This window comes from Numida meleagris, chromosome 8, assembly GCF_002078875.1.
Source record: "Numida meleagris isolate 19003 breed g44 Domestic line chromosome 8, NumMel1.0, whole genome shotgun sequence".
NCBI lineage: Eukaryota > Metazoa > Chordata > Aves > Galliformes > Numididae > Numida > Numida meleagris.
In genome coordinates, this window is record NC_034416.1 from 1,653,673 (window position 1) to 1,678,239 (window position 24,567).

Below are 24,567 nucleotides of genomic sequence, written 5' to 3' on the forward strand. Positions count from 1 at the left end.
TCCCAGCCCAGAGCCCTGAACACCACTGGTCACTGCCCCCAGCCATGCACGGAGCAGTGGAGCAATCCTTTGGGTGCAACTCAGGCAATTCCATATCCACTGAGCAGTCCGTCTGCCACATCTACACCTCTGTGATGCAGAGGCAGCAGGACAGCCTCGGTGCTCTGCACGTATCCGGGTGCACTGCCTCAGTCTGCACCCAGCAGTGCCGTGAGCGCTGGGGACCAGCAGGACCTGTCCTTCCCCACCCGGTGTGCTCTGACCCCGTCACCTCTCTGCTCTCCGAGCACCTCGCGCAGCTTCCAGGAGGATCTGCTCCACGAGCAGCACACCGAGCACAGAGGTGATGCTGCCCAGCCTGCAGCTTCCTGGCTCTTCCTTTTCCCCCTTTTTTTCCCCCTTTTGCAGCCATTGGGACCCCATTGCCCCACCGTGACTTCTCACACAGCGGTTTGGCACCGCCACCCCCAGCTCCCTCCGGCCCCTAGGGTGCACCCCACCGGGTCCCACTCCTGGGCACGCTGCGGGTTGATGCGTGGGGGGTGGGCTGGGCTGGGCTCGGTGCTCTGCGAGGTCTTTTCCCATCTCAGTGATTCTGTGGTTCTGTGCTCGGTGCGGTGCTCACCCGCACCCCCTCCCTTTCATCCCCGGCGGGCTGCGGTGCTGGCCCTGCCCAGGAGCGTCCTCTCCGCTCCCCCTGCCCGCGTCCCCTCGGATGCCACCCCCTGGGCAACCCCGGGGGGGCTGCAGCGCGGAGAGGGCGGAGCGGGGCGGGGCGGGGCGAGCGGCGGACCCCCCCTCGGTGCCGGCGGCCACATGACCGGGCGGGAGCGGGGCCGGGCCGGGCTCTCACCGCCTACAAATGCGGCGATCCCGGAGCGGGGCCGCCGCCTCCTGCGTGTCCGTGTCCCCGCGTGTCCGTGTCCCCGCGCCGGGCGGAGCATGGCGGCGCGCCGCTGGCTGCTGGCGCTGCTGCTGCTCCTCTGCCTCGCGCTGAGCGCCGCGTACGCGGGTGAGTGCGGGGCCGAGCGCGGCGCGGTGCGGGGTGCGGGGCCGGGGTCGGAGAGGGCGGGGGGAGGCAGAGCCGTCGGCCCCCGGGGGGGAGGACAAAGCGCTTTTCATGGTGGCAACAAACCGCAGCCTGTCCCGAGGGCAGCGGGGCCGAACAACGGCCGTGAGCCGCCTGTGCCACCGGGTGCCGGGGGGCGGCTGTGCCAGCGCCGGTGCCACCCGTGTGCTGGTGGTGCTGGAGCATCTCCGCCGTCACCCCGAGAGGAGTGCCACGGCTGGCTCCGGGGTGGGCACGGTGGGCTGGGACCGAAGCCCGAGTTGGGGCATTGCCGTGCCCTTTGGTGACAGCCGTGCCCTTTGGTGATGGCGGTGGCACCGTGCAGGTGGCCCGGCCGTCTGCCCGCAGGAAGCACTCTGTGGGCGCGTGGCTCCTGCCGGGGGTAATTGAGGAAATGGGAGATGCTGCCCAGCTCCCGGAGCATCCCCACCCCGCGTGTGGGCAGGGCATCCGCTCACACCGTTCTGCCATCCCCAGGGCCGCTGGGAGCGGGGCTGGATGGGATGGATCCCGAGGACGGCCTCATCCGAACGCTGGTGCGACCACGGGGTGCGCGGCGCGGGAACGTGCGGCGGCCGGGGGGGTGGCGGAAATATCGCCGACCCCGGCCACGGCTGTCCCATAAGGGCCCCATGCCCTTCTGATAGAGGTAAGTGACACGGAGGGGACACGCGTGGCGGTGCCGGGAGTGCACTCATCCCACCGGGCTTTGCTCTTGTTGCAGGACCGCCGCCAGCGCTCCAGGGATGCATCCCCACCGCCCACTCCGCTCGTCCCCGAGCCCACCCGTGAGCCGGCGTCACCTCCCCGCAGCTGCCCCCGGTGGCCTTGGCACCGCGTCCTCCCAGTGCCCCCATGCCCTGATCCCGGTGCGCCAGGTCCAGGGGCTCTGCGCAAAGCACTTTGTCCGGCAGAGGAGCTCCCCTGGGGGTCCTGCCTTGTCCCCTCCCAGGGGGGGGTCTATTTATTCCCACAGTGCTGACCCCGTGTGAGCTGCCCTGTGGGGTTCCCCCCCCTCCCCCGGGGCTCTGCGGGAAGCACTGATGTACCCCAAAGGGGCCGCAGCGGTGCCGGGCCCTGCTGGTCACCGTGTCTCTCATGTCTGTAAAGAATTGTTCTGTGTAAATACATCTTTATAGTAAAGAGCTATGATGACAGTAAGCGCTTGTTGTGGCGGTGCAGTGGGAGACTGAACGAAGGGCTGGGGCATGCTCTGCAGCCTGTGGGGCTGGGGAGGGGTGCTCTGCGGCCTGAGCAGGGATGCAGCCATCCCATTGCTGTCCCCATGGTGCTGGTGGTGGCATCTGTGCTGTGACAGCAGCTGGGCTGGGGGCTCATGCATCTCGCTAACGAAAAGCGGTTTGTAACTCCGGGTGTGAGCACCGTGATGCTGACGTTGCCGTGGTTACCAGCTATTGGGTGCTGCACCCGTGTCCGGCTTTGGGTTGCCTGGTCCTGGGCACCTCTGGCTGCTGCCATCCCCTGGTGGCTGCTGGACACCCCGCCTGCCTCAGCCCTGCACCGTGTGCTCTGCGTCCCCCTGTCTGCTGTCCCCATTCCCGGAGTCTGCGCTCCTGGTGTCCTCCTCCCTGCCATCTCTATTCTTGGTGTCCCTATTCCTGGCATCCCTGTCTCTGGTATCCACGTCCCTGGTGATCCTATTGCTGATGTCCCTGACAGCCCTACCCTTGCCGTCCTGGTTCCTGGTGTCCCCATCGCCCTGGGCCCTGGTAGGCAAGCAGCTGCAGGCACCTGTCCCTGGTGCCCCTCCATGCAGGCCCATGCAGGAGGGCAGTGGCTTAGGGCTCAGCAAGCAAATCTTTCACTTGGATGGGGACTGAGCTGTGTAAAGGGGCAGGACCACACCAGAATCTCCCAAGCCAGGAGCCCAACAGGGCAGTGCTGTGCAGGGCCCCTGAGCCCTCCATCCTCTGCACGAGTGGTGCTGGGCTGCCCTGGGAGAGCGAGGGGGGCACGGTGGAGGGGGGGGGTCCCGCAGGCAGCACGGGAGGTGCAGGGCGGCAGCGCTGGGGGGGAGGGGGTTAACGGGGCTGCGGAGGAGCGGAAAGTCTGCAGCTGCGGGGCTGCGAGCAGGGGCCCGGGGGAAGCGGGGCTGGGCCCAGCTGGCCTCCATGAGCTCATCCTTGGGGACCGGGAGGGATGCGCTCCCGGCCACGTGCCAGCGCGCTCCCGCCACGCCGCATGCCTGCGGGAACCCCGCTGGGCTCTTCCCCTCCGCAGGGTTTAGTGGCTGCCGTGCCACGTGGGGGGGTTTAGGATGCGGTGCCCCCACCCAGCGGTTTCATCGCTGCCCTGGAAGGGGGAGGCCAGGGAGGTCCTCCCGGTTGGGCTGCGGCCAGCGGTGCTGGAGGAAAAGGCTCCTGGGCCAGAAGGCCGAAGGAATCTTTGGCTTTTCCTGGCCTGGCTGGCTGCCCACGGGCAGGTGGGGGCTGCCGGGCTGCAGCACCCTCCCCATGCTGCGTGCCCTGCCAGTACCGTGTGCTGTGCCAGCCGGTCACCCGCTGCAGGAGGTTTGAAGAGGGTGGGGGCAGAGCCCCTGGCACCCGAGCACGCAGGTGTGTAGGTCCTGTCCCAGCACAGTGACAACAGGGTGCTGTGCTGTGCGCCAGAGCGCCCAGCGGGGACACGGGGATGCCACCAGCCGCGCTGCTCCCACCGCACAGACATCACCACGATGGGCGCTGGTTGTACTCAACCCCCAACCCCCGTGCAGGGCTCGGAGCCGTGTGCTGCCAACTTCCAAGGAGCCCCGCGGCCTCGAGCACACGCAGGCCCAGACCTCGTTCTGTCCCTGGGGAGCCACGAGGCTTCACTCCCTCTCCGGCATTTCCGCCGGCAGTGGCAGGAATGCGGCGGCCGTAGGAACAATGCCGGCACCTTGCGCAGCTCCTCTCCGTGACGAGGTCGGGAGCAGCTGCCCGGGCACAGCCCTGCACTCAAGGAGCAGGCAGGATGCAGATGGAGATGACACTGGTGGCCGTTTCCTGCAGCAGGATGCCGCCAGCTTTCTCCAGTGCTGCTCCAGCTGCTGAGCCAGGAGCGCCGGGGGGCTCAGCGTTGTGCCACGGTACCCGCGGCGCTGCGCCCGCTCCCCATCCCTTAAGGGGCATCAGCACCAGGATGGTGGGGGGCGTGGGTCATCCCTGGTACCAGCACTTGGGCCAGCTCTGTGCCGTGGGATGCTGCAGCTCCTGTGACGTGACGGCTGGCAGGCATGGTCTGAGCCCCAGCCTAGCCAAACCCCTGCTTGCACAACTGAGGTTTATTTGGAACAGACGGATTTCCAATAAATTATGTAATTTAAAAATTAAAAACAAAACAAAACAAAAACCCCAACAATAAGAGCCTCAAGGTCCGGGAGCCCCTGGCTGCAGGGGAACGCGGGCAGGGGGATGCAGACAGGTACATGGAGCTCAGGCTGAGCACATGCACCCGCAGCTCCCAGCGCAGGCAGGGCTCAGCGTAGTGTTTGAGCAGGGACAGGCTCCCGCTTGCAGCCCCCTTTCCAGCCCCCTGGCACCAGAGCCCCCCCAGCCCCTTTCCTGCTACACCCAAGGCCCATTCTTACCCCTCACCCTCTCCCCATCGGGACAGATAGGAAGGCACTCAACGTGGCCCGCACACCCAGACCCTCTCCTCAGGCAGGGCTGGGTCCTGCTCTGCACCATGCCCAGGGACAGCCCCAGAGAAACCATGCACAGCCCACAGCGCTGCTTGATGCGGGCTCCTCCGCCCAGCCACCAGCACTGCCGGCCCAGAAGGAAACCAGGGCACAGGAGAAGGGAGAGGGGAGAGCAGTGCTCTGGTGCCAGAAACCCAGGGGCCGGAGCAGGGGACAGGAATGACAAAAGCCTTACCCACGGCGAGGGAAGCAGGGAAGAGGATACTGCACTAATGGAGGGAAGGGAGGAGGCCACGTGTCCCTCCTGGCACAGTCCTTTCGTAGCACAGTGACGGTGTGTCAGGTTTACTCAGTCTGCTGCATGGCTGAGGGTGGCACATGCCTAAATCCTGTGACAGCACAGAGCTCTCACCAGCACGCACGCCTGGCACCGCAGGGACAACAGCACGGGCAGTTTCCACCCTTCCCTGCGACGACTCCAAGGAGATGGGGGTGGCAAGGAGAGAGAAGCGTGGTGCAGGGAACCGGTGACACCAAGGGACAGGCGGGCTGCTGGCACCGTGCTCAGCAGATCCACCCAGATCCGGGGGAGAAAGCAGGAAGCCCCAGTCACGGATGGCAGTGCAATGAGTGCGCAGGTCCTCTGCAGCGCAGGGTACAGCAGCGGGAAGGAGAGGAGAACGCTTCCCTTGCAACTGTAAACACGGCACTTGGAGGAGCTCAGAGCCTGCTGCCTCTTTCAGGAGCCACCAGCGGCACGGGGCCCGGTTTGGCAAGCGGCAGGAGTCACTCCTCATCCCCGGCAAGCAAGAAACCATAGAGGAAGTTGATGGCACGCTGGCGGTCCTGCTGGGTCTGCTTGGCCATCAGATTCGGGGGAGGCCGCAGGAGGAGGCTGGTGAACAAGGTGGCTGCAAAGGAAAAGGTACAGATCAGGAACGGAGACCTGAGAGGGGCCAGGAGGGGAACGTGCTGCAGGGAGAAGGCAGAGGGACGCCACGGCCTCACCGATCATGGTGGCAGTGACGTTGTTGTCTTCGGAGTATTTGAGCAGCTCTCGGAGGAACGCGATCAGGTACCGGAACACGCTGCGATGGCAGCGAGGCAGCTGGGAAATCACCTGCAAAGAAAACACGGACACAGCGCGCGTGGCTCAGCCAGGCTGAGCTGCAGAACTCCGGACCGCAGGCGGGCAGCCTTCCCCTTCTGCTGCATGAGCAGGGAGCCACGGCCCATGGCACGGCTTCAGCTCCTGCTAACTCCCTCTAGGAGAACCACAGCACCAGGTAAAACCTGACACTGCCCCGAGGCTCCTTCCCTCTTGGCTTCTGGTTGGATCCAGCTGCATGCAGCAGCACGAGGACCAGGATGAGAGGCTTCCTGAGGCCAGCTCTGAAAACATGCCTGGCTTCTTCCTCTGCCTGAGGACATGCCTGGCTTTGCTCGTTGCCCCAGCAGCTGCTTCTAGGAGCTGCTCAGTCACGGTCCTTAGAGGAAGCACAGGAACTGTGGTGCTCCGCAGGTGTTTAAGCCCTTGAGAACGGGGGAGGTCATTTCAATCCCTGGGGCTATTCCTCATGTGCTCAGGGTGACACTGTGCACACTTGGGGTCCCTTTGGAAGCCCCCAGCTCCCCTGGGATGGCAGCGAGAGCCTTCTGGCAGGAGAGCACAGGCAGAGCACCCAGCTCACCGTACCCACCACAAACTGCCTCGGAGCACACCCTCCCAAAACTCCACGCCAGCTCGTGGGAACGCAGCGAGCCCCAGCACCAAGCCAGAGCTCAGAGCAGCAGGGAAGGCTCTGCCAAGCCTGCTGCACGTGGCTGGAGGCAGAGGCAGCACCACACCTGTCGGCAGAGCCGGCTGTCGTGCGAACTGTCGAGGCAGCGCTGATACAGCTCGTAGCAGATCACCGGCTCCGGCAGAGCCTCCAGGAAGATGAGGAGTGCTTCAGCCACCGAGTGGTTGCTGCCCGCTGGGCAGACGGAGTCAAGGGGCACACAGAGCATACGGACCATCCCCCTGCCTCTCTGCCTTCCCGTTTGCTTAGCTGCTGCTTCCTCCCTGCAGGTTGTGCCAGAGCTCTGCCTATCTAATTGCCCCCTGACTCCACAGCCCTCCTTCTCTGCTCTCCTGGGATCATGCACAATGCTGAGACATGCACCCCTGAGACCCTCTGCTCCAGCAGCCCATTCTCCAGGCCCCGCTCCCTGGCACCCAGCTGTCAGTTCCTGCTCTCAGCACAGCCTTGCAGCAGCTTCCCTGCAGCCGTGTTAGCCAGCTCGGGCAGAGGGCACCTCGGGGGTGCAGAGCAGAGCCAGACCTCCCACTGGGACCCTACCACAAAAGCTCTCCCAAGGGAGATTTCACAGCAGAACCGAGATCCAGCGGGCTCCTGGGAACGCCACGCACAGCAAGGATACGGATTGTCTCAGGGATACTGGTGTCCAGGCAGTCGATGATCTGCTGCAGCTCCTCTTGCATGCCTGGAGTCTGGAACAGATCCTCCTGCCAAAGACAGCGTGTCAGCACGGGGATGAGGAAAGTCACCTTCCTCATGGAAGCTGAGGCACACAGTGAGGGCAGGGTGAGAGCTGGTACTCAGACAACGCCTCAAGCAGAGGGGAAAAGCCTTATAAACACCAAACTCAAAAGCTTCCTGCTGCAGGCAGAAGGCCTCTCCCTCACCTGGTGGCAAGCATGCTTGAACAGGTGGTCCACCAAGAGCCAGATCTCCTTTGGCACCTGCAGCGGCATCTCGCTTGCATCCTCACTGTTCAGGAAGCCAACCTGCAGCACAGATTTCTCCTGGTGGCAAAAAGCACACAAGGTTACAGGGAAACCCCAGTCCCTCTGGAAGGGTCTCGGTATAGAAAGCCTGGAGGAGAGGAGAAGCAGCACCCAGGACTCACCTGCCCTCCTCCTGCGGCACAGAGACACCGGGTCCCTGCCCCACTCCCTCCTGCCACCCCATAGAACAACCTGCTGGCCACCATGAACCAGCAGATGACAGTCCCCAAAGCCACCTGCTCTCACAGGACAGGTCCCTGGCTGCCCAAGATGGCCTGTCCAAGTCATCGCTCCCACCATCATCACAGGATCACAGCACAACGAGTCCTGCTGCTGCATTAGCTTCCACGTTTTAGTTCAAGCCCAGCTGATCTCTGGCTGTACAGTCAAGGACATGCCTTTATTGACTCCTGCGTACTCCGATGACATGATGTGACTCTCAAACAGCTTGGTTTTCTAAAGTTTGTTTCCTGATTTTCCCAAGGAGAGGTGCCTGCTGAACACAGGCTACACCGACACCGCCGTCACGTTTTCCTGCTGTACTCACGCGAGGCTGCTGAGGAGCTCAACTGCTTAGAAATCTCCATAGGCCAATCTTTAACAAGATTTTCTTGCTCCGTTTTATTCTCACTTTATGACCGCTCATGCTCCTGCGTGCTCCCAAGGAAATACCACGCACTGCTCTCCCAAAGCACAACCAGCAGAGGCACCCAGACGAGACCGACACAAGCAGGAACGCATCTGAAGGACGCCAGCACGAGCAGCACCACAAGCCCAACACAAAGCGCTTCATTTTTTGCTGCTAGCTTCCATGACAACTGCGACCTCCGTCCCTGTGCAGCGCACACAATCACCCGCAGCCAGCTTGGGCTGGGTTTGGATTCCCCTGATTCGAGCCCCGACAACACAGGCACCAGCCACGCTTGCCACACAGCACAGCACAGCCCTGCCCCACGCACCACTCAGCTGCACCCTGCTGGGTCATGGCTACACACCTACCCCGCTCACCCAAGCACGCATGGAAGCTTCAGAAGCAGCGCGTTAAGCAAGCACGTTACTCACTACTTCCTTCTAAGAGAGAAAAGGCAAGAGCTGTGGACCCTCCTTGAGAGCTAAAGGCTCTTCACTAAGCAAGTCCCCACTGCGGGGCATCGCAGCGCTAGGGCCAAGCATCAGAGCAGCGCTCGCTCAGCCAGGCTGCACGGCTCGGAGCGCTGCGGAGCCAGCCCTGCCCAGCGGCCGGAGCAGAGGTAGAGGAGGAGGTTTGGGCTGTCCTTGAGCATCGGCCGGGCACCGAGCGCCCTCTCCTGCCGTCTGCGAGGAACAGAAGACATCTCCGCCTTCTCTCCGCAGGAAGCGAGATGCTCTGCGAAAGGATGCTCCCAGGAGGCACCCAAATCCTCCCTCCCCTGCCGCTAGGAAGGAGTGGCAGCCCAAGCGCTGCCGCTGGAGGAAGCAGAGGAACATCTGCCTCCCGCGGGAGGGCACGGCAAGATGGAAAGAGCAAAAGATTGCAGCTGACTAGTTCAGCACCTTTCCCCACATCTGGCGAGGCTGGCTGCGGCGAATCCATCCCACACGCGTGGCTGGACCCAATTCAGATACGTGACAGGTCACCAGTCTTTGCTGGAAGCATTCACCACCGCTGCCTGGACCGGGAGGTGGGTTTTTGTTTGGTTTGTTTTTGCCCGTAGCCAGTTCGGTGAGGTTTATGCAGCTCGGTTGGGCTGGCCCCATCTTGTCTGTGGGGTCACTTTGTGCTCTCTTCTATTCTGGGCCCACAGCTGAGCTAAGAGGCTTTGCTGGAAAAAGCACTCCCTCTGCACCCACCTCCCCTTCCCTCTTCAGCAGAAAACCAACTCTCATTCTTTGCAAACAAGTCATCAAGAAGCAGACTTTCCCAGCAATCGATTGCGTTACCTTTTCTAAGAAGCTGTCTTCTCCCTGAGAGCAGTGGGAAAGAGAGAAGAGGAAAAAGTATCATTAAGAGAGAGAATGTGATCCCGAATTAAGCAGACACGCAGTACGCATTACGAGAAGCCACCGAGCGCCGGCTCCTTCACACATTCTGCTGACGTGGCCAAAGCTAAACCTGCAGCAGCAGATTTGCCTGCCAGTTAGCAGAAATCCTGCTCACATGATGCACAGCTTCACCAGGATTCCTGTGAACTCCCCGGAGCAGCCTTGCAGCAGCACTGCTCGCTGCAGAGCCGCATGAAGACGAGAGAGATCTGCCAGGAAGAAGTTCCCCTTCTTGAATCTGCCCAGTTAGAAATAGATGTCCCTGCATTATGTCAGCCATCCTCTATCGCGACCAGGCCGGAGAGAAAACATTCACCAGGCTAAATCTGTATTTGGGAGCGTGTGGCAGCTGTGGAGCTAGCAGGCCCCCTAAGCAGCTTTGTGTACAGTCAGGGAAACGAGCGTTTGTGCTCAAAACCCCAGGCTGCTCGTCTGTCTCAACCTAATAGCATTAGCACACTGCACCGAGGAGCACGCCAAAGCCCCCCCAGGCTGCGTGTCCAATCCCTCAGCTGATGCTGAAGCACAGGGCCTGCTCACCAGCACCATGCCAGCTGGCTGCTTAAGACGCTGCTTGGTGGGCAGCACGGCTGGAAGCAAGCTAAAATTTTGGCAGATCGACCTCTCAGATTGGGAGCAAGCAAACCATCCAAGGGCTGAGCTGGACACACAGCTACAGCAGCCACGGTGCAGGGCATGCCTGGTGGGTGGGAGCAGCCCCTTCGCTCACTCGTGCTGTGCCTGCTTCCTTTGGAGGCTCGCTGTGTTCTAACACAACCAGGACAGATCAGCTCTGCTCTCACAGAGAGCAGTCTGCTCCAAACATCAGTTAGCACAGGTTCTCCTTCCAAGGCACCGGGAGAGTGACTAAAGCTACAGGTACAGGACAGCAGAGAGCCACACCTCACAGAAGCACAGCTCGTTTGGTGACTGGGTGACTCACGGCAACAGCCTCGCTGCCACCTGCCCGCCCATCCTGCTCCTCACCTCTCCTCCCGGGGCACTCAGCACGATTAGCTCCATGAGACTAACATGCTCCCGAGAAAGACTTTTCAAGAGGCTTTTTAAAGCCTACGGCAGGACCCCAAGAAAAAAAAGCCAAAAACAAGAGGATGAGAGGCTAACACTGAAATCCCCAAACCAGGATGCTCAAGCGGCAGCAGCTTCTCCTGAGAAAACCAGGAGAATCATTTCCAAACAAACTCCCACCTACGCTTTGCTATCCTGCACCAGGCTGCCTCTTACACCCTCACTGACCTGCACTGTCCAGATCTCCCTCTGCTGAAGACAACAGTTTCGCCAGGCCAAGAAAAATGCGTGATGCAGTGAAGCCCTTACACCATGCGAGTGCAAGAGAGAGAACGCTTCACATACAAACACACTGCCTCCTTTGCACAGTCTAAGCATTTGCTAAATATGTGTAACTGGACCAAAACACCTCTGGGCTGTGCAGTGGTTAACGCACAGACACCATTCTCCCTTGTAGACAGCGCTCGTCTTTTCCTGTCTCCAGGAATTTCTCAACTCACAGGTATGATCAAAGACAACAGGCCTGAAATAGCTCTAACACGACAGCAGCTTTATAATCTGAGTGACTAAACTTGGCTTTGGGCTGTAACACATTTTATTCCTTGAGTCTGCTTAACAAGTTCCAGCTGAAGTGCTGCAGTCAAAGTGACCTCACTGACAGCAGAGACTGCTTCTTTCCCGCAGATATTAGGACTGAGTGCTTTTGCATTTTGCTCTTCTTCAATTATTTTCCTTCCTGTACTTGCCTACGTTTCACTGAATAAGAGAAGAAGGAAATCTAGAGGTAACGGAAGCTGAAGAGGTGTCAAAGAACAGTTACCCAGACAGAAAAGCAACAGTGCGTATCCAAGAGGACAGAAGCTAGGAGTCCAGGCCTGAGTTCCTATCCATCAAGCAAGAAGTCAGCGTTGAGCACTGAAGAGCTGAGGAGAAGTCACCAAGACTGACAAAATGCTCCAGAGCAAGCCCGACACATTTCTAAAACAAGAAGAATGATTAACAGTTGACTCCTGAAAAGTGTGGGGAGCTTGAGGCCTGGATTACTTGCTTGAATGGAGGAGGCAAAAACTCTATCTTGCCACCCGGATTGTGCTTAGCCTAATCTTGTGATTACAAAAATCAGAATTCTAGCATAACAAGCAGCCTTTCTGCACGTTGGGCCAGTGAGAAAAGTGGATGTTTACTAGAAAGGGAGGGAACTGGAAGAGTCAGCAAGGGTGGGGCAGCTACTAAAGGGAAGAGAAAGGAGCTTAAGCCAGCGGGAGTGGAAGCTGTCAAATCTACAGATGTGAGTAAGCAGCAGCTCATCAGACAAAGAAGTGAATGGAAGGACAAAACTGTAACGTATGAGAAGAGAGGATAGGTATAACACATCAGAGAGACTGAAAGAACTGGGCTAACTGTTCACGTGAACAGGATATAAGTGGCCTTCCTGGCTGAACGAGAATGGGTGAGTAGACTAAAATTCAACAACTGCTAAACAGCGTTGAAACAAGGCCAGGAAAGGCCACGAGGAAAGAGGAATGAAAGCAGGCTGAAAACAACGAGTTAATGCCCCCAAAACAGGATGTAATCTCAGAACAGCCACAAGGTGCCCAAAAGGCAAAAGATGACAAGGGCACGAAACACGACATCTCGTAGACATGTGAGTGGCTTCAGAAGTATGTATATTAATGCGAGGGACTGGTGAAATTCAGGGAGATTAAGAGTTATCTCTGACTGCAGAAGACTTGCTCACTGCGGTTAGCATGACAGGAAGTGACTAGAGAGGTTGCAGGACTGGCCATTTGCTGAGCTGTAGCCCTCAGCACACTTAACAGCACCAAGTTCCTTTCTTCGGTCCCACTCCTGTCTGCTCCTTCCCTTGAGCAATGCAAATACCACAGCTGTCCAGAAGGAAAAGGATCCTGTAGCCCTCTCCGTGGCATCTCAGAAGAGAATATTTCAGTCATACTGCTTATGGCACACCAGTGCCGCTCAGCTGAGCGTGCCAGCACCAACGTGGCAGTAACGCACACGCAGGGAGATGGGATCATTGTTTTGTCTCGCCACCGTGCAATATTTAGGACCTAGTCAAAGAAATCGTAGACAAAGTACAGGCTACCAGAAGCCATTGGTGGTGGAAGGAAATCACAAAAAACAATCTCACGCTCTGGAAGAAGTATATCAGCTCAGAGCCAGCGTAGCTGACCCAAGCAGAAGGCATTACTCCTGCTTTTTGGAGTAAATAGAAGGGGATATGTTCTCTGCCTGCTAAGAGAACCACAGGGTAAATACGACATGCCCACTGACAGCAGCCTGAGCTCCAGGAATGCTGCTGCTTACCAGGTCAATGAGTTTGGTGACTGGAACTTCCCGGATGGGTTGTCTCATTCGGCACAGGGCCTCTAGGGAGGTGCCAAAGCAGCTGGGCAGGTAGCTCCCACTGATGGTGAGGAAATAGTCCTTCCCTCTGTCCAAGTGAAGGACGAGAATATCCTCAATTTTATCCTCGCCCGAGTTCAGAAGGGTTACGGAGTCCTTACTGACGTACACATCCAGGGAGATGTCCACACTCTCATCTGCAACAAGCAGCAGCTCTCATCAACAGAGACACGCTCCTCAAGATGACAAAGACATACGCTACACGGACAAACGCCACAACACCGAGCAGACAGACAAACAAGGATGATGGCGGGAAGGGTGAGACCCAGGAAAGAAGGGAAGGACAGATGAGAGGTGGGATGGCAGTCTGCACCAACATGCTGCAACAGTAGCAAAACTCACTTGGCTCCAGGTAACCTACACAAGGCTCAGCCCGAAGCCAGGGCTTACAGTACTGCCTATCGCTGAGCTTTGGGATGAAGGAGAAGTGACAGGGGACCTGTCCATTGTTGGTTATCTGGAACTTCTGCTTCTGCAGCTGCCGGAACTTCACATTCTCAAAGTGAAACTGCAAAGAGAGCAGAAAACACAGATCACATTAGTGGCAATGAGAGAACACACAGATAGCCAGCCAGGCCTTCATCATGGCAACCTACGGCCTATGAGTGTACGCAATGCAAGACTTCTAACAGAAGATCTGTCAAGAAGCCAAGGTAAGATGTTCCTTCCCATCTAACTTCTGATCACAAGATAACAGATAGATTTCCTACAATTCAGGTTGGTGAATCAAAATCTCTAGAAGTTCTAGCGCTTCTAAAACTGATGTGTTTGGGAAGTGGACGGTGATTTGGATTTCATCCTCACTTCTCTCCTGCTTAGCTCCAGCGAAGGAAGGAAGTCGTTCTCCATTCTGTCCATCATGCGAACGATATCTTCAAACACCTTTCGATACCTCTGCTCATCCACAACCTTTACCTGTGGAAAACCAGAAAACACTCAGCAAAGCTTCTGACCAGCTTCACAGGAACTCTTTTGGGGTGTTTCTGGCCAATGGGTCACGCTACTAGCAGAGAACTGGGGGTGATCTCTGTAGAATAGCATTAACGTCTTGCAGCACTACTCATCATTCTCCAGGCTATACCTCAGAAGACAAGCAGCATCATTAAAGCAGCCAATAAGATTGCCTTCCTCTCTACTACATAACCACGTCTGCTAGGGTAAAGGACAGCAGACACCTGCAGCACTTTGGTATAACACTGTTCCAACACTACACAGCTGGGCTACACTGCCCATGAAAACCACAGCTCTGAGTTGTTTGCTCTGTAGAGGCTGGCACGGCTGCCAAGCAGCAGCACACCTACCAAGTGGACACTCTATTTTTTAATTACCCTGTCCTCTGATCACAGCGTTCACCCTTGTGCCTTGGCTACACGACCACCTCCCGCAGGAATCAATGACAACACTGTGGCCCTGCCCTTCCACAGAAGACAAAAGTTGTTACCCCAATGTGGAAAAGCGCGCTGACTGGCTTGTGGTCACTGGTCTTCAGGTCCATGTGACTGCGATAGCGCAGCTGATGGATGTTCCCACCCCTCCAGAGGATTCGGTCGCACCACGCTGGCACACGACACTTTCCACTACAAGGAAACACAGGTTAACAAGGGAACGTAACAGTTGTCATAAACATCCAAGCTGTTCCTCTTCCTGGCCAGGCAGCTCCCCCTACCCCTACCACCAATGAGCACATCAGCAGTGATGGATCGAACTCCCACACTTCCCTCAACTGGAATACTATGGCATTTCTTCTGCTTTCCCCCCCTTCCCTCTACAGTAGCTAAAATCCCTTCCTGCATCGGGAAACTATGACCACAAACAGCACTGTTTCCACACTCTGAGCCCACGTGCAGCAGGACCCAAACTGCACTAGTTTCTTCTGCTGTGTTCTGCACAGTATAGCTTGATCCATCACCCACTGTTTCCATTAGGAAAAGTCTACTCAGCTATTACTATTATGTTACAAAGTCTGAATCCTGGGTTCTTCTTCCCCAGATGAACTGCAGTGCTGATTCACAAGCACAGGCAGAGTAAAATCCGATTGCTACGTGGTTTGAAATGCCTTCTTGAGAGTTTCTCAGTTTAGAGCAAGTTTCTGCAGCAGATACGTTCATGGGAGGCACCAAGCTGACAGCAACAAAGAGCAACCCCTGCTGCTATCCCAAGGTAGCCACCCCTGAGTGTGCAAGTCAGGGGACAGGATGACTCACAGAGCCCATTTCTTTCTCTCTTCAATTCCCTTTATGCTGTTTTCTGTCCCCAGTAGCAATAAAAACCCCTCCAGTGCAAGGGCACTTGTGAGTTCAGTTTACCTCCCTTCATGTATTGGAATCATAACTGGCACGACAAGGCACACATCTGCTCAATGTACACAGGGTGTGCTTATTCCAGAAAGTAGGAAAAACAAAGGAGTACAAACTTTCCTGTGCCCTCCAACCACCACCGTAACACTGAGAGGCATTTCTACCCTTAGGAAGCAGGAAATCACATTTTGCAAGACAATGTCAACTAGCAGCAAGTTTACCTGGAATCCCAGCGATCTGTTTTAGAGTCGTATTTATACGTAGGGATGAATTTAATCTCTCCCTCGATGAAATCTGCAAATGCTTTCTTATGAATACGTTGAATATTCAGCTAGAAGCAGAAAAAGATCACTTTTCATAACCAAACCAAAACAAAAATCAGACCACCACCAACAAAAACGAACCCAAAGCCAAACCACCCCAAACAACCCACCCTCCCCAGCAGAATGTCAGAGAGCAGATCTACAGATGGAGCAATTGCAACTCGTGACCACAGGATTTACCATAGATATCCCCCCAAAGTGCCTCTCACATATTACACCTTTAACAGAGCTAAACATTCAACACATCAGTGGAGCACTTTCCAAACAGACTGAATACAAACAGGCACGGTGCTGCCTGCCATCCCATACACACAGCATATATCAAATTAAGGGGATACTAATTGTTCCGCTTGTGTTAAATGCCTTCATCAGTTTTCAGGCTTAAGCATCACCATCATTAATATTTCACTGTCAATTGTTCAGCAGAAGCATCCAGAATGGTGCTCAGGTGACAACCTGACACTGCCTCCCTTTCCTCTTTTATTCTGCTGCAAAGCTTCCTAGATTTTGTTCTCACAGAAAATCTAAGCTGCACTTGTTCCCTGCCTGAAGCTCTGCAGAAATGAGCTACAGACCAGAAACAACCAGATTTACTGTTACATCACATGTCAGAGATGCCATTACATTATATTTGTTCATATTTTACAGGTAGAATCCTTCATCTTAAAGACAGATCTGGTGCTGTCTTGCATTCCAGCGTGCTGCAAAGAAACACTAAGTGGGGAAGACCACAGCACAGAATTTTGGTCAAACTGTCTGAGCAGTCAAGTAATGGTCTCTAAGCCAATACCTTTTCCAGGACACTGACTACAGCAGCTATTGTTGCTGCTACAAATTCCTGTGTTCCAGCTTGTAGCCTGTCCTTAAGTGAGAAATCTTCCAGCGAAATTCACAGACACTTCCACAGCAATTGTCTGAGTCACAGCCAACCCCAGCACTGTGTACAAGCTACTTCACTTTAGGGGGTTGATGTCACCAGGACACTTGGAGCTCTGTCTAGGTCCTAGCATCACTGTCTATAGACACTTCTTGCTGAGCCTGCCAGCTCCTCTCAAGCACAGGCACAACGTGAGCCAAGATGACCTCACGAGTATGGAGCAAACAAAGGTGGGGCTCACTGACCTGGTCGTATACCAACAACTTCTGAAGCTCGTTCTTACTGATAAGACCTTTCACTTCATTGGCATCAGGGATACAAAGCCTGTAGTTCAAGTCTCCCAGCCAGATCACAACACTGAAAACAAACACGGAACAGAAGAGGCGGCAGTCAGTATCGTAAACCACACAGGGAAGAAGGGGGGGGTAGGAGAACTGGTTGCTGGTGATTAAGAGTGAAACACACACAAGACAACAGGAGACACGAAAGACTGAGTCTGACAGCAGAAATTTCTAGGGGCCTCTGTCCCATCCTGCCTGTTGGTCCTTTACAGCATCTCCTTTAGAATCCCACAAGGGAATGTAGACTGTGTTTAGTGGGAAATACTTGAGTTTGCCTCAGGCTGAAAATAGCCTTGAGATCATCACCAAATCTTAAATGAAGCAGAACCCACGTGTCTCACCAGGGCTTCAAAACCTCCCAAGCTACACAAAGTCCACCAGGTACTCAGGCTCCTCCTGCATACAGAAGGTGGCAACTATAGAACTAGCTCCTGCTTGTTAACCAGTTACACAGGCTTACATGCATGTATCTGCATGCTTGCAGCTCATGTAATACCATGGTTTTACCAGTTTGTTTCCCACAGCCTTTCTTTCAGATCAGAACACCACCTTATCACCTACGTAGCACAGAGTGACTGATGCAGAATTTGCAAAAGCACGGGTATGCTCCCTTTAATCTTATGATCTCTAGAATGCTTCTCTCTTATCTTATCTACCAGCCCTATCTCATCAGCACCTCTTCTTGCTCTCCTCCTCTCTGGGTTTCCAAACAGACCTACAGTCTGGTGACATTCTCTCTTTAACCCATAAAGGTTTCATTCAAGGATTAAAATCTAACCCTCCCTCTAGTATCGAAGCTCTTCCTGTCTCTAACTAAACCTCAGCTTTTCCATTAGGGAATTATCAAGGACAATCTAACACATGACATTTTTAATGGCTTAATAATTAACTACAGAACTATTATTAGTTTGCAGTAGGTTTATGAAAAGTTAATTTACACACTTTGTTGTACACACGTTTGGGCTTGGTTGGATTATACAGCACCACTGTCACTCCATGAAAAAAACAACCAAGTACTGCCCGCGTGCCACCAGGTTCACTTAAACTAAAACAGCAATTGTGAACGCTTGTTACTTGCAAAAAGCCTAAAACCCACAAACTCTGCCCACCCTGCTATCCCTTTCCTTCCTATATTCATACTCTACTTACTACCACAAAAAACCCTCAGCATTTTCAAGCCCCATAATGCTCAGCCACTGACTCAGAAACGCTGTTTGCTTGAAATGAGAACACTGTATGTGAGGAAAAGGCCATGACAGAGTGCCCGAGTGACTGTGGGAAAAGGTGACCTGGCAGCTTGGCTTCAGGTGCTCTAGTGTACTGGGTGCCTTGGCACTTTTAGTTACAACGTTCATTAAGCCCAAAAACTTAACTGAGCAAAATCTCCTGTTGCTGTGATTTTGACTTGATCTCCATTATTTCACACCACTTGAAGGAAGGAAGGCAGCGAAAGAAACTCACTCGTGTTTCATGATGTTGAGCTGAGGTAGAGTACCATCAGGGGTTACAAAACTCATCCGAGCACAGATATCCTTATAATCCTGATTCCGCCGCTCAAAGTCCTCGACGTGAGCGGCCAAGTGGGAATTGACAACGCAGAAGGTCGTGTTGTGGAACACGAACCGCACCGCCACGCCGCCCTTGTTGCCCTGGGCGGAACAGGTATCAGTGGTTGTTAGAGAGGAATGCACACGTGGCACCGGGGAGAAGACAGGGATGGCACAGAGATGAGAACGGAATCAGCCTGAGCCATTTCATGCATGGGTGCACAGAAGCAAGAGACTGGCCTCGGTGACTCACCATCTTTCCGATGATTCCGGTGCCCACAGACTCTGCCATGACCTCTCTGATGTTGCTCAGCTGATCCTTCCTAGCAAACACGAGCAGCATCATCCCAACTAGACGGACCATTTGCACCTGCGAAAAGAAAAGGAATCCTGAGTTTCCACAAGGTAACCCATGTCCAATTTGCCCGCTCTGCCTGACTCCTCCGTCCCTCTCAGTCCCTCATTACATTTTGTACTCAATCCATGCTTGCAACAGCACCCGAAGGATACTCCTGTCCCAAAGTTAGCTTCTGGAAGACAATCCTTCATCCCCCAACAGCCATCAGCAGTGCTGAGCTCACCACATTTCCCATTGTGGTGTTTCCCTACAAACACTGCTGTCTTGCAAGGTAACAAACTTCACAAATGCACAGCAGTTTTTTCTCTAATGCAGGGTCTCCTTCTGGAGCCAAGAAGTTCTTCTCAGCTGCAGGGTTCAACTCACAGGTGTTAACACAATGCTGATGTGCAATGCCCCAGCAGGGGTTGCAGGTCTGCTGCTGATTCTCTGGCACGTTAAGCCAGGGCACTCTGTGGCCTGCAGTCTCCCTGCACCCTCCAAACAAGCCTTGGGTCATCACCTTGAAAGCCAGTGCTGAGGCCTTCAGTCTGACCACCGCCTGCACGCTCACTTGAGAGGCATTAAGATGTGCTGGAATTAAGCCTACATAATGAAGGAAGAAGCTGAAACCACAGAAACAAATGGGAAGTGCCAGAGAACTCAGCACACTCTACAGGAGTGACATTTGCGTGCAGTCACAAAGGGTTATCTACGGTTTCAGTCACTACTCTCTGCCTGCAGACATATCCTGCTCTCCCCTTTTTGCAAGGGTGGAAGAAGTTTGCCTAAAAACTCAGGTAACACAAAGGCACAGGCACATGAGCCCCTTTGCTGTTCCCATCATGACCCCTGGCTCCTTCACCACAAACTTCAGCTCAGTGAGGTGTTCCATCCTCCTGCTTTCTGTTACCTATAAGCCACGGCGCTGAGCTCAACGCAGAACAAGCAGCACAGGGGTGTGACAGTGAACGCATGGGCCAACAAGGAAGGGGAAAGCAGCTCATGCAAAGCAGTTTGCTACAGAGAGATGAAAAACAATGGCTTGTTCCAAAGCAATCAGAGCAAAGACCAGGTGCCACAATTGAAGCAATTCTGCCTCAAGGTAGCAGCCTCCAGAACTTTTCTCCTCATAAATTATTCCATTCCTTCGAGGAGAAGCTATTCATTTCATTTACCTGCTCAAGACACACCTTGTTTCTATACAATGGTGAGAGAGTAACACGAAGAAAGAACTTGAACCTGCTGCTACGGTTTTACTGAACACACTAATTTCCTGAAATCTGCCTCTTATTTTATAGCTATTTTCATCTCTATCTTTACTAATTTCTGCTTCAAAATACAACATTCCCCTACAACAGCGGGACAAGTAGACTTTCCTGGTTCAGTTCAGCATATTTGACACACAGACTGGTAGATACATGCTAAGTATACATCCTTCATTCCTCCAGTCTCTGCTTTTTGGGTCAGGTGAGGAAAGGGGAAACCCATTTCTATGCTCTTTCCTGTAATTCCCCTCCTCTGACAAACCCCCGTACCACTGACCAGAACTCACTTTCTTATACTTAGCCTGAGGGTGCAGGGACCTCTCCACAGCAGCCAGCCATTCCTGCTCCTTTGCAGAATCAAAGTAGAAAAAAGCCTCCGTGCTGAGGTCCAGCTCCTGGAATCTAAAACCAAGCCAACTTAGCAGAATTGGAATGGGTTACAGATCACACTCTTTCTACAGGAAGGCCCAGTGTGAAACCTCCATGAATATCTCTTCTTGGTAGAAAAAATCCTCATTCTCTCTTCCTAAAGCAGCAGCAGAATTTCATCGCAGCGCCTTTGAGACCCTACTACAATACAACCCAAAAAACTCCTCTCTGCGACAAGTATGACTTTAGATTGAGGACAACCAGAGAGCTCCGTGGACACCTCAAGTAAAATCTCTTCTGCTATCCCACAGTAACCTCTGGTTTAACTCGATACCCCGCCTCAACCAAACAGCTCTTTTCCCTCAGACGTAGCTCAGCTTTGTGGAACCTCTGAGAACACGACAGGAGCTTCAGATAAACACAGTACCTCAGTGCCAAGCAGGAAACCTGGCACCGTAAGTAAATACAAGGTAATTGCTCCTCACCCGATGCAGTAGAAGTCGGGAGGCTCCGTGTCACATGCCAGCCAGGGTTCCAAGCCGCTGTCTGGAGACTGCCCGTTCACATTCCATGTTCCCACAAAAAATCTACAATACAAAAGCAGCTCAACTGTAAGAAAACACAATAACCATTGCAGCAGCCCAGTCTTTGCAGTGTACACAAAACAGCATGCAGGCTGGGAGAAGACAACACATGAGCAATCCATGCACAGGGTAATGCCAACTATGGGGTAACTGAAAATACTCCTAGGCTTGGCTCATCTTCAGTGGCACTAATTTTGCACAATGCTACAAAAACAAAGACATTTCACTGGGGCCAGCAAACATCTGGCTCTGTTAAAATCACGTTGTGTGGGATGATGCTAAGGCTGTGTGGTGGGACAGCTCCCTTTTTTCTCCTTCTGCCCAGCTGCTTCAGTCTTACTTGAAGGCCCAGAGATCTGACACTCATAAACGATATGATGCAAAAGAAGAAGCTGTACTGCAGACATTTCTTTCCTCTTCAGTCTGCACAAATCCCTGTTTAGCCACCCAAGCTGGCAATGCAACAGCAGTTGTCAGATTTCAAACCTGGGCTAGATTTGAGCTCACAGAAGAGATTAAAAAGTGTTGTCACTCTCTCTGCACTCTGTTGCCTGGTCACAGCTCTAACCTGAAGTTCTCAAGGTTGACATATTCCTTCTCTCTCTTTGCAAGAACGTGTTTGATGAGGCCTTCTCTTTGTCCTGATTGGGTGTTGGGTAAAAACATTTTGCGCATAGTGTTGGTTACTTTTGGCTGGTCTCTTGATGTACCTTCTCTCTCTCGGTGAAACCTCAGAAGGAAGCAAGAGCAGAATTAAAACTGGTTCTGCTGTCTAGGAAGAGAAGGAAAAAAGGGAAGAGATGCTACTTACTGCCTACTCGGAGGCACAGGAGGAGGTGGGGGCTCCCGGCGAGATCCTGTTTGGTGGTTTTGCACGTTTCTTTTCTTCTCTAGGCTTAGAGCATTGAAGTCATCCTCAAACCCCAGAGCTCCTATAAAGAAAAAGCCCAGCACGACACCATGAAAAACAATACAGCTCAGAACAAAAAAAGGAAGGAATGTAGCTCCATGGGAAGTGAAATAGCAAATGATAACAGCAGTACGTCAGCTCTGATAACACAGAGAATGAGTGATAGGGTCAAGGCAAAATGGAACTTAACATGTGCAAGCCAAGGCACAGACAGGAGAGAGCACTCGAGAAGAAACAAACAGTCCAGGGCAACAGAATCCAAGCATGAGGATGTTTCGTTTTGCATGGGATATGGTGAGGCAAGGAAATGGGGCAGCAGAGGGCTGAGTGCAGCATCAGTCACAGCTCCCTGCCACCAAGAGCCCAGTCCTGCACACACCACAGCATGCAAAGGTGACAGCCACTTCAATAGCTGGAGAAGAGGCCTGCAATAAACCTGGGAGGTTTTTCTCCATCTGATGCCAGCTGGTCGAGTCCTTATGTTCAGGCAGAGAGTCTTTTAACTGAGCTGGAAGTAGAATCAGTCCTATCAGATACTGCCGGTGGCCTGAGGATTTCAGGAATACAGTGATAGCTCTGCTTACCTTCCTGTATGCTCTGCACTTCCGAAAGGAACCCCAAGCAATGCTCCTCATCAGGGATTTCAAAGAGCCTCTCAGCCGTCTTGTCACCTTGAATCCGGATCTTGCAGCCTGCTTCAGGCATAAACACAAACTCACAGTCAAGTCTGCTTGACAGATGTCATGCCCTCAGAGCCAATGGAATTACTACATATCCTTTGAGCTCTTCAATGGAAGGCAACATCCAGCTACTGTTTCTGATGGCAATTAGCACCTAACCAAGTTTCACAGTGCTTCAGAGCTTATCCCACTCAGGGTACCACCAGTCATGCTTTCCTGTTTTTAGGAAAACTCTTCCCCACTGCTACCTCACAGAGAAGAGCTCCAAAAGTAGAAAGAAAGCACTGAAAGGGAAAGCAGAATGACTGACTAGAGAGAGTGTTATCATGTGCACACTGTTAAAGGCAGATAGTAACCAGGGCTCAAGATCAGGTCAAAGAAATGGAAGGGAAATGAGAACGGTACTGAGGCCAATTCAGGGTCTTGAGAAGAGATTTAAGAAGTTAAAGTTTAACCAATTGCCAATACTTTTATTTGGGCAGTTAAGACCATGTCATGACAATTGGATGCCTATAAAAGCCAGAAAACACTTGAGGAAATACAACTCCTGCCTGGTCCAAGTACACAACGTATAGAGGCAGGTAAAAGAAGCACTCATCAGTGCCCAACAGGCAGGCTGTTTCCTGAAAGGAGCTTTAGACGTGTGACTGTCTATAGTTATAAAACTTACTGTTTGTAGCTATATCAATCAGCAGAGTTTCTTCTGCCTCTGGAAGAGAAGAGAAAAAGCACTGAGACTTCACCTTGAATACTGTGGCAAGCGCGTAGTCAAAAAAGCACGTTGCCTGCTTCTAGCCATGGGGGTCCTAAGAAAGGAAAAAATTAGTACTCTCTGCTACTAATAACGGCTCCAGCAGAAAGAATGGCACACCTGGACAGTCAAAGTGTCACAGGGGAGACTGCTAATATTCAGAGCTCTCACACATCCGGACAGGCACAGCACCTTTGTGAAACACCAGTCTGGCAACGAACCTGAGAGCTTGTCTTACACAGCAAAAATTCTAGCCAGAACTACACTGAATTATACAGAAGGTTATAAACTAAACCAGGAAAAGATGCTGAGCAAGCATTTCCCCCCAGGGCATCCACTGCTATTCAAGTTGTTCTTCCTAGTCAACACCTTGAGTTATTTCCCATGCCACGTGCAGCTGTTTGGACCTGGCAGCTTATGGAGGTTTTGAACGAAACATCCAGGAATCAGATCATAGCTCCCGGCTGCTGCCAGCACCAAAGGGCCTGGCAGGCACCGAGGTGCACAAACTGCTGACAGGCACCAAGCAGAGGCTCTGTGAGACCCGAACCTGCCAGGTCCCTGCGGGTGTGCTGAGACAAGGCGGCTTGCTCAGGTGCGGAAGTCACAGGAGCCCAAAAACCACAAGTTTTACTTCCAGGGGGAAGCACGCAATGTATGCAGAGGCTGAGGTCAAGAAAAACCACGAAATTCCATTTTTGCCAATGAATGGCAGTGGATTTCGGCTGCCATGAGAGAGCCCGCCGCAGGAGTCCGTACCTTGCACGCACTTAAAGCGGCTGTTGATGGGAATGTAATCCGGCTCCGAGTTTTCTCTCTCCTGCGAGTGGATAACTATCCTGCAGATAGAACGAAGCCATGTAAAAACGCCGGACCAGCCCGCTCCCCGCACGCACACGGGTGTTGGCACAGCAATAAAAGCCGCCGGGAGCAGCGGGGGCCGAGAAACACGCCCACCGCCCGAGGGACGCCGGCCTCTCCTGAGCAAGCCCTGCCCCAGGACAGGTGTCCCCGGCCCGACCCGGCCCGGCCGCCGCTCCCGGCGCTCCGCACTCACCCGTAGCGGCCGCCCCGCTGGGCCAGGCTCAGCACGCACGGCTCCCGCCGCCCCGCCCGCACCTCAGCGCCGAGCAGACCCTGCGCCGCCGCCGCCGCTGCCTGCCCCCCCCGCTGGCCCTGCCCCCCGCCCGGCCGGCCTCTCCCCGCCGGCCCCGGGCGGCTCCCGGTGCGTTCGGCGAGTCCCCAGGCCGCGGCGGGCGGCTCCATGGCGGCGGCGCCTCCGTCTCCCGGCGACCCCGCGCCGCC

At 54.3% G+C, this 24,567-nt stretch overlaps 2 protein-coding genes across 6 annotated transcripts; one reads left to right on the forward strand and one right to left on the reverse strand.

Annotated features, from left to right (window-relative positions):
- Window positions 802-2,478, forward strand: APLN (apelin). Its single transcript, XM_021406335.1, has 3 exons — window positions 802-1,012; window positions 1,547-1,718; window positions 1,794-2,478. Exons 1-2 carry the CDS (start codon window positions 817-819, stop codon window positions 1,711-1,713), a joined length of 363 nt encoding a protein of 120 aa, XP_021262010.1. The 5' UTR covers window positions 802-816; the 3' UTR covers window positions 1,714-1,718; window positions 1,794-2,478.
- OCRL (OCRL, inositol polyphosphate-5-phosphatase) lies at window positions 4,338-24,543 on the reverse strand. Of its 5 annotated transcripts, none has more exons than XM_021405891.1 (23): window positions 24,320-24,543; window positions 24,022-24,101; window positions 23,182-23,220; window positions 22,416-22,526; window positions 22,268-22,339; window positions 21,733-21,853; window positions 21,490-21,651; window positions 20,823-20,924; window positions 20,256-20,370; window positions 18,617-18,733; window positions 18,278-18,465; window positions 16,721-16,832; window positions 15,497-15,606; window positions 14,420-14,555; window positions 13,783-13,893; window positions 13,321-13,486; window positions 12,880-13,115; window positions 9,424-9,447; window positions 7,402-7,521; window positions 7,137-7,221; window positions 6,561-6,688; window positions 5,721-5,832; window positions 4,338-5,623 (listed from the first exon to the last, which is right to left on the reverse strand). In XM_021405891.1, exons 1-23 carry the CDS (start codon window positions 24,526-24,528, stop codon window positions 5,499-5,501), a joined length of 2,781 nt encoding a protein of 926 aa, XP_021261566.1. In that variant the 5' UTR covers window positions 24,529-24,543; the 3' UTR covers window positions 4,338-5,498. The 5 variants fall into 5 exon arrangements, with proteins under 5 accessions (XP_021261566.1, XP_021261568.1, XP_021261567.1 ...); XM_021405892.1 differs by having other exon boundaries at window positions 5,499-5,623; window positions 22,416-22,523; XM_021405893.1 differs by lacking the exon at window positions 9,424-9,447.

Bases quoted from the DNA above. Each gene is read 5' to 3' on its own strand.
- APLN (XM_021406335.1), top strand. From the start codon at position 817: ATGACCGGGCGGGAGCGGGGCCGGGCCGGGCTCTCACCGCCTACAAAT. The intron at 1,013-1,546 runs GTGAGTGCGGGG...TGCCATCCCCAG, and splicing joins GCTGAGCGCCGCGTACGCGG to GGCCGCTGGGAGCGGGGCTG.
- OCRL (XM_021405891.1), bottom strand. From the start codon at position 24,528: ATGGAGCCGCCCGCCGCGGCCTGGGGACTCGCCGAACGCACCGGGAGC. The intron at 21,854-22,267 runs GTTTATTGCAGG...TTTTCTTTATAG, and splicing joins GATGGAGAAAAACCTCCCAG to GAGCTCTGGGGTTTGAGGAT. The intron at 14,556-15,496 runs GTAAACTTGCTG...GTTTCCTTGTAG, and splicing joins ACAGATCGCTGGGATTCCAG to TGGAAAGTGTCGTGTGCCAG.